This window comes from Fistularia commersonii, chromosome 3 (genome assembly GCF_037954325.1).
Source record: "Fistularia commersonii isolate RoL2024-O1a breed Wild chromosome 3, RoL_Fcom_v1.0, whole genome shotgun sequence".
In the NCBI taxonomy this organism is placed as follows: domain Eukaryota; kingdom Metazoa; phylum Chordata; class Actinopteri; order Syngnathiformes; family Fistulariidae; genus Fistularia; species Fistularia commersonii.
Genome location: NC_141286.1, coordinates 7,049,965 through 7,058,941, shown reverse-complemented (window position 1 = coordinate 7,058,941; position 8,977 = coordinate 7,049,965). Strand labels below are relative to the sequence as shown.

General features: G+C 49.6%; 1 protein-coding gene across 6 annotated transcripts in view; it reads right to left on the bottom strand.

The window, feature by feature from the left end:
• numbl (NUMB like endocytic adaptor protein) overlaps window positions 1-8,977 on the bottom strand; it is a 50,642-nt gene continuing 41,665 nt past the window's right edge. For 3 of the 6 annotated variants that reach the window (XM_086143401.1, XM_086143393.1, XM_086143376.1), the window contains exons 5-9: window positions 7,877-8,017; window positions 6,935-7,142; window positions 6,581-6,850; window positions 3,684-3,869; window positions 1-3,593 (exon numbers count right to left, since the gene is read on the bottom strand). In XM_086143401.1, coding sequence (XP_085999527.1) covers window positions 2,440-3,593; window positions 3,684-3,869; window positions 6,581-6,850; window positions 6,935-7,142; window positions 7,877-8,017 — 1,959 coding nt within the window. In that variant the 3' untranslated portion in view covers window positions 1-2,439. Of the gene's footprint in view, window positions 3,594-3,683; window positions 3,870-6,580; window positions 6,851-6,934; window positions 7,143-7,876; window positions 8,018-8,139; window positions 8,461-8,977 lie in introns of those variants that run through there. The other 3 variants (XM_086143409.1, XM_086143385.1, XM_086143418.1) reach the window with 2 other exon arrangements.

Sequence of the window (8,977 nt, the reverse complement as noted above, 5' to 3'; positions counted from 1 at the left end):
AATATTATATTACTTTATTTATCTTTTGTACAATGTAATTATAATACAAATATGTAGGTTTAAATACAAAAATTCTGTAAATAAAGATTAAAAATAAAACTCCACTGGTTTTTCGCTTTGTTACCATCGCTAAACTATTGTTTTACAATCAAAAGTTTATGAGGTCATTTAGTTTGCTTTAACGCACAACGCAATTAACCTACAATTATCATTTGGAGGGCGTGCAAAGGAGAGAGAAACCAAAAACAGGAGGCGTCCGTTTCGGAAGTCAGAGGTCCGACACGGAATTATCGATTTGTCCGGGGGAGGACGGAGGGGGACAAAAGGAGAAAGAAGAGACCCCGGGGAAGCTGTTTGCGTAAAAATCGGCGTTTCGGGGAGGAGCCCGAGCCAGAGGGATCGTCACCGCCACAGGAAGAGACCAAATAAGTTAATTAAAACTGCGGGGACTTAATGAGCAGGAAATCTAATCAGCGGCTGCCAATATTCATCCTATAATTGAATTCCCGAGGAACATGGCGGTCACCGCTGGGCAGGAACGTGTCCGGTCACTTTACGCAACAATACAGCACCTGTTTGCTAAAGCTCACATGGAAAAAAGCCCTTCTATTCCAAAAAAAAATGATGAAAATTAAAAAAAAATCCTTGTTTGCTCAAACAGACCAAAACTGTCACGGAACTTGGACGAGGGATTTTTTTTTTTCAGTTAACCAGGAGAACTCGCTCATGAGATCACAAATGTAAAGTAACCGACATTTTTTTTTTGTTTTTTAAAAAAAAAAAAAAAAACAATAATCAAAATATTTTTTTCTTTGGAGACGGCAGATCAGCCTCAACTCGTCAGGTGGAAGAAAAGAAAGTAAAGAGTCCTTGTGATGAGCGTCTCCGTTCTTGTCACTTCTCGCATCTCATCTTCGTCACGTCTTTGCCCCCCCAACGCCCGTCCTCCGACCTCTTCCACCTCCCTCTCCAAGAGGCAGAGCTCCGTCCCCTCCTTCAGTCTTCCACGTACGGCTTCATCCTTCACTTCTCCTCTCAACTAACGACTTCTTCTTTCCGTCGCACTCCGTCTTTCGTCCATCGATCAAACCCCCGTCACATCGTCGATCACCAAAGTCGAGTCGGAAAGACGGATTCGGCCTAAGGTGACGTGACGGTACCCTGTATTTGAACACGTTGGAAGATGGATGGCTGATGGAATGTCGTGTGGCGTCTTCTCGGTAAAAATCGCACAGTGTTTATAGTGTTTATATATTTTTTTTTCATTTCCACTGAGTTGTTAAAGTTCCTCGGATTTTTTTTTTTTTTTTTTTTTTTTTTTAATAAGAAGACGTAGTCCGTGTCCCGCGGTCCTTGAATGTCGTAATAGAAAAAGGGGGCTTCGGAGCCACGGCTGAAGTTGTGTTGACCCTGCTGGGCGAAGCAGCAGTGGAGCGCGTATATGTGAGGGCTGTCAAGTGGAGGAAACATGCCACTATGTACACTTGTCGGGCGACAAGTTGCCGCGGTTGCGGCTACCTCCCGTTACACGAGCGCCTTCTCTCTCTTATTCTACCCCGTCCGGCTCCTGTGACCTAATCTACAGTTGCTCTCCTCTTTACAATTTCAAGAAAAATAAATATAGGGCATAAAAACATATTCCTGAAACACTGTTATAATTCTTTAAGCATATATAACTTGTTAACATAAAAAACTAAATACAATAAATAAAATAATTTTGGCCATAAATCTCTACTATCGGTTCGGTCGGTCAGTCCTTCGGGGTCGGTAGGTTCGGGTCTCACAATCGCCGGCCGGTCCGTCCGTCCGAATGTGCCTGTGTTTGGCTAAAATCAGCTGAGCGCCGGCTGTGCTTCGGAACAACTTCTCTGTTCGCATGTGAGCTGATTGCATTCCTGTGCATGTTGCCAAGCAGCCATATATATCTTCTAAATCGCCACCGAATATCTTCACCAGAACGTACGCTGCCGAAAAAACCCCAACGAGGGATTGGAATGCATCTGAGCGTAGTCCCCTTTCCAAGAAAGAAAACCAATGAAAGGTCTCCCAGTGGAGACACTCGCAGTAAACTTGGGGATTTGGATCAGGCAAAGTAAACTCAGAGTGTAGATAGCTGGGGTGGAGGGTGTAGAATGAGAGGTGAAGTGGCAGGATTCAGTCGGTTGAATCTAGTTTTGCTCGAGATCTGATCCAGTGGCAGCCCGGTAATCTGTTCAATTTCCCTTTAGCTCTGATGGAAGCATCAAGAAAGCAACCAAGATCATTATTTACTCCCACAAGAGCGTTTGAGCAGGTTGCTAGGCTGCCACAGGTCGGATAGCCGGCACTACTTTCAGGACCTGCATCCCGTTCTCAGGAGAGATGCCTGAAATTTGCGCTTGGCTCTCCCAGGCTTTGACCCCAGGGCTAGCGTGACAGTTCTGACAAACTCGATCGGAATTAGAGCTCAATCTCAAACGTCTTCTGCAGATTGTTGGAGAAGGGGTTGGCTGCGGGAGCGGGCGCCTTATTTCCAGGCTGCGGAGGCACCGGTTTGTTCTCCAGCGCTGCCCACTTGGCCTCGAAGCGATCGTCGTCTTGGGAATCGCTGGTCACCGGAGCCGTTAGCTGACTGCCTTCTGGTGGCCAGCTGCTTGCGCCGCCGCCATTGCCGCCACTGTTGGAGGTCCCATTCTGGAGGGTCACCGTGGCGCTGCTCTGCGGCGGGAGGCCATTAATCCCTGATGATAGTGGCGGCGGTGAAGAGAACGGCAGTGTGGGAAACCCTCCAGCTTGGCCAACTGCGCCTAGTGCCCCCGTATAAGGCTGGTGTGCGGTCCCCGTTCCAAGAGTCCCCACTTTGGGTCCTCCCACCGCGGCGCCGATGGTACCTCCGGCGCCAGACGAGCCGGTGGCGGTGCAAAAAACATTGGCTACCATCTGAGACGGAGTGATTCCTACCACCGGTACGCTGACATTGGGGTAGGTCATACTACTAGCCAGGCCTGGCATGTAGGTCTGCATGGGCACAAAAGCAGGTTGCACAGGCTGACTGGCAAACATTCCAACAGGGGCTGGAGTGGCATCGAAGGCCAGGGGAAAAGGCTGCATGGAACTTGGGATGGAGCCAGGGGGTCCGGGGAGGGCGGGCTGGATCATGGGCGCACCTGTCATGCTTGGACCCGACATGGTAGGGATGGACATGGAAGGTAGAGACATAGGGGGTCCTGACACCGGCGGGCCCGGTATTAGAGGGACTGATGACATTGACATCGGTGGGAGGGGCGCTGGGGGCTGACCTGAGAGAACAGGGGGGCACGTGATGAGGGGTTTGGACATTGCGTTTAGGGACATAGAGACGGTCGAGGCCGAAACAGCTGGTATCGCTGTTTGACTGGACATCTGCTGACTGGACACGGAGGGTGGCCCGGGGATGGTGGGGATGGCAGGGCCCGGCGGCGGAGTCTGCTGGGCCTTGACAGCCTTGGAGACCTCCTCCAACCATCTCTCTGCTTCAGAGGGGGTACGTCTGTGTCCGCTCTGCATCTGCATCGCCACGGAGACCGGAGGCGGCGAGTGGACCGAAGGATCCGTCTGGACCCAGGAAGATGCGGCTGAGGGAGAAAATGTCACATTCAAAACAGGTTCTCGCTTTTAATTGAAATTCATTCCTGAGGCGTCCGAAGTTGCGCCGCATTACTTACCCTGCATCGGCGCAGGAGGTGGGGGAAGGGCAGGCGGCACAGTGCAGGTCGGCGGACCGTTGGCAGTTGAACAGGTGTTGGAGAAGAGCTCCTCCGACGGCTTGGTGAAGGACGTGTTGATCTGGCTGCACAGGGCGTTGATGCTACTGTCGCCCTCGCCCGGCAGCCCCATGTCCATCTCTAGTACTGGCGAAGAAGGGACACAAGGAGGGACACCAGGAGGGAGAGGCGTGAGGAGAGGGATGGACAAACAGTAATAGGAAGAAAAACATACATCAATCTAAGAGTAATTAATACAGACGGTGTCATGCTTGCCTGTTCTGACCTAAAATTAGCCAACCAGATCAAACCCTTAACCCGGTCAATCTTTCTAAATCTAGATTCTGCTTTACTTCTTGGCATCTCTCGCACCACTTCACTTACAGTCTGAGCATCAGCCGCAAAAAACGGCATCAAGTTGAAGTTAATGAGCGTTGTAGCACAGAAGGCATGATCATCCAAAGTCTCTAGCTTACCGATAGACCCACAACTGTTATTTAGCCTTGTATTTAGCTTATAATAGCTAGCTACTAGCTAGCTACTTACTCATTATCATTACCGACAATCCCGCAATCCAAGTTGCAAGGTGTGCTGGAGCCTAGCCCAGCTGTCACTGGGCGAGAGGAAGGTTTCAAGATAAGGTAAAATGAAGGACGCATGCATGGATGGATGGATTTATTAATGCTGAAGTATATTCTTGTGCCGGGTGGTTCCAAAATTGAAACGTGTAATATTGCACATATTGTATAAAAACATAACATAGCTGACGTAATAGGGAAATACATTGCGCATGATATTACACTTAACATAGCCTGTGGTACTGAGATTAATTTGCATATGATGATGTAAAAAATCATTAAGCTCATGATGTTTAAAGTAGTCCTGCAAATGGTTTATTAGTGGGGAAAAAAAAGGACATTATACGTGATAGATAAAGCGTGTAACCTGAAAGTGCAAAGAGTGCACCCTGGACCAATTGCCAGATATACGTCTTGGCAATTTTAGGGACTCAAATAACCCCTCCATCATGTTTTTGGACTGTTGGAGGACTTCACAAAGATCTTAATCATCAGAATCAAACTAGGAACCTTCTTGCTGGGAGGTGCTAACCACCGTGTCAACATTTAAAGATCCAATATACACATTATGTCTCCGATTGACCGGGATTCAAGATCAGGGTGGGGTGGTTGCCCTCTTCCTCCACTACCTGCGTTACAACCCCCGCTGCTCGACAGCTTCTCTGTCATCCGTTGCGCGCTCAGATGTAGTCTGGAGGGTACGAAGGTCGCTGAAGGCGAATTTTAGGTTATCATTATAGTTTTCGCACCGCTTTGATCAGCGAGGAGACCCTGCGATTTTTCTGCTCCACCTGCTCCTGTCGATGTCCCGCGGAGCTCAGTCCCAAAACACACATCATATGTGTCCAATAAGAGCGTGTGTGTTTCTGTCGATGCGATGGTATGTTTTAGCGGCTGATTGAAGGCTACGGCCGACGTACTCGGCGGATCGATACCCGCACAGTTTGGAGGGTGACTGGCGAGCACAAAGAGAGAAGTCTGGCTTGTGCGCGATAGAGAGAATTGGGGATTAGGGGCCGCGTCGAGTCCTGCGCCGCAGGATATGTAGCCATCACAGGGGGACGGGAGACAGATATAGAGCAGGGATGGGTGATGAATGTACTGTTCCATCCGGAGGAGTAACCCCGGTCTACTTTCTCATCTGTCCTAATGATCTTGCCGTTGCTACTGTGCGCTCTGATCCCGCGGCACCCAGCCAATCTGGCGTAGGTGTGTGTGTTTTTTGTTTTTTTTTATGTTTATACTATTTTTGCTTTGTAACAAAGCCTCCCAGAGTGGCACAAGCCATTCATTAATGCCATGAATAGAAACGGGCGAAGCGGAACCGTGCTGCTTTTTACATTGGCTGCAAGTGAAAGGCGAGGAACAAATTGTGTGAAACAATGAATAAAATATAAAAACACATCAACAACAGATCTGCTAATGTAATCCAAATACTCCCGAAATATGTGATGCCATATTGAGGCTTAATCCGCAAAAGCCCCAAGGTAGCAGAAGGAAACCGTCCCGAGGTAGTTTGTTTGCACATGCCTTTAACAAAATATTTCGGACTTCTCTGTTTACACAATTTGCAAAACCATTTGAAACAAATTATATTCTTGGATGCACACAAGTTTAATGGATTTCAATGGAATTTGGAAGTTCTGTCTTGTGTTTGTCTGCAGGTTCCTGCCTGGAATATGTGGGAGAATTTTCATTCATTGGCAGATTTGACGAGTCCAAGTTCGAAAGCTGGTTCAAAATCTAAACAGTAATTTTTTTCTTTTTTTTTTTCTTTTTTTTATGAATTCAAAATGATTAATTACACAATTTGGTGTGCCTGCTTGTATCAATGGAATTCTTACAAATTATATTATAATATAAATATCAGTTGAGAAATTTCACAATAAAAGTGACTGAATTATAAATGGTCTTCTCTAATAAAGCACTTCACACTAGATAGTATTCACACACAGACACCAATAGTGGCAGAACTTGCATGGAAGGTGCCAACCAGGCCATCAGGAGCAGGAGGAGACGGAAATTGAACTGCCGACTTTCGGACTGGAAGGACCCCAGCTACCAACTGAGCCACGGGACTTGATATAATAAGTTAAGCTAGTCAAATTTCGCATAATGCAGAACATTCGCGCTCACAAATGATTGACAAATTTGTGGCTCCAAAAAGGAGGCGGCAGCAAAAGGCCGACGCCTTCTGACCCCCAAAGAACGAGAAGCTTAAAAAGAAGCACAAGGCGGCGGCAGGGCTCTCGTTGAAACGTCGAGGACCCGTCAACTCACCGGGGTTCTTGGCCTGAAAGTCGGTCTTGCGTTGCAGCGTGGATGGCAGGTCATTGAGGCGGAGCGACAGCTGCCTCTTGAAGGGGGAGTTTTTCTGGCTGAGGGCAGGGAATCCACGGAAGGAGCCTTGGCGCACCAGCTGCTCGATGGGCGCGTGGCGGCGAGGGATGGCGTGAGGCCCGCCGGGCTCTGGGCGCTCCATGGGTGACGCCGCGCCCTCGGGCGGGGAGGCGGTTCCGGGTGGCAGGGCTGGGACGGCGGAGGGCTGATCTGGAGTCGGAAGCGCGCGGAGCAAAAGTCAACATGCACGTAAACGCAATATTCAAATTCGTGATGTGACAACTGAAACGCCACCTTTCTTCTTATCCTGCAGTTTGTCGTCTCGTTCGCTGCCGCTGCCCTGCTGGCTGCAGGAGGAGTGCCCGCGAAAGGAGCCCTCGCGTACGAAGGAAGTACGGCTCGCGTCGAACGACGCCGTCACGCCGCACTCCTTCTCCCGCCGCTGCTTCCTCTCCAGACAGGCGGCGAAGGCGCAGCCGACCGCGTGGCTCAGTCTCTCCCCCTGGTTGGAGCAAACAGCAAGCGGTTCTCATCTCATACTAGAACCGCGCTAGAACCCAACACCCGTTCCCGACGGTGGAGCTGCCATTATGAGCCGGCTGCCATTCATTTCCAGGCGTTTTGTAAATATCTACATGCAAAAAACTACAACTGGCCCTATCGTGTTTGTTCATACCTCCACATACAGCTGGCAGAATGACAATCGGATCGGGCTGCAATTACCAAAACCGAGATTCTTCTCGCTGCCAAACTGATGATGGGATTTATTCCCCTCTGGCATCGATCAAATTTAATTTCTTAATCTTTCCCTTCCTTGTCCCTTCAAAATGGCTCCGCAGCCGAAGAGGAAGAAGCAGCCAATTTGGTTTGGGATGCACAGACAGGAGAGGTGGAGAGCGAGGGGGAAATGGAGGCCGCCAGAGATGGATGGAGAGATAGCTCCATGGGCTTCTGTCTAATCTCCTAATCCCCCAGTGCGCCGCTCTCCTCTGTCCACATTAGTAATCCATCTCGCGGTCTAAGCTGCTGAAACCGCAGCAGGGTTGTAACCACAATGCGCCATGACGGCATGGCTCCGGACTCGACCGCCAACCCGGTCGGACCGTCGGCTTCATTCTAAAAGCTCAGCGAACCACAAGTCGGAAATAAAACATAATCAACAGCGTGTGTGTCTGGAAGAACTCGCTAAAGTTCAGCGGACTGCTTCCCTGATTAGGTCATGAAAAATTGTCTCACTGAGTCTTTCAGCGCCATGAAGCAGTGACACATCCACCGCCTGGTCGTCCCGTCCCGGCAAATGTAGGAGAACGCTTTGTCGTAGTTCCGATCGGGAGCGCAGAACGACACCTTCTCGATCGTCTGGTCCACGATGAGGTCCTGGAGAAGGGGATGAGAAGGGGAGACAGCGAGGTCAGACAAATGCATTTGGATTACGTAGGTGGCGTGAAAAAAGAAAAAAAGAAAAAAATGGAAATTCCCTCAGAGTCCGGGTGGCTCACTTGAGACAGACAGGATATCTAATAACTTCACGACACCATGATCTAGGACTTGACGTCTGGCTTTAAGCCACACTTAATCCCGCGGAGGCCTTCTCACTCCGTCCTGTTTACACATCTTTAGCTGAGAACGAAGCCAGTGACTACAGACTAATAGCGCGGGACCCTCTTTTAATGGCTGGGATGTTTCCACCACTTGCCCTTCCTTCTATGAAAGGGTTATTCAGGCGGGCCCCAGTGTGAATAGTTGAAAACCCGAGAGGGGCCCTCCTCTTTCCTCGTGGATATTGGGGGGCCCGGGGGGGGGGCACCCCCTCCGAGCTCACCTCTTTGACTCTCCGAAAGCGGAGGGGCGAAGGAAAACAAGCCAATTGGGAGAAGAAAGGGAGGAAGGGGAAAACAAGAGAGCTCACAGACTCGTCCTTCCTCCCCTGCGGTGTCGCGGGAGACAAAAGAGGAGGGGATGGATGATGAGAGAGGAAGAGGGCGGACGGGACGAGGGGGGGGGGGGGAAGAAGGAGAGATGTGAGGATAAAGCGGCAGAAGAATAACAGTCCATTCATTGTGAGCCAATTAGTGAATGAGGGGCTGCTGGTACCGAGGTGAAAGGCCGAGCAGGATGTGTGTGTGTGTGTGTGTGTGCGCGCATCCCACTCATGCATCGTGAAAGAGAAGAATACAGCGCAGCGACGTCTGACTCTGGAGTGTTTCATCGGCGGTAGAAAACTCCCTGAAGAGGAGAAGACTCAACTTTTTCTTCCTGTTTTTCATGCCTCACGAAGTATCTATTGAAAAACTCGCTGAATCCGGTGATGCATTCAGATCAGCGGTCGCGAATAAG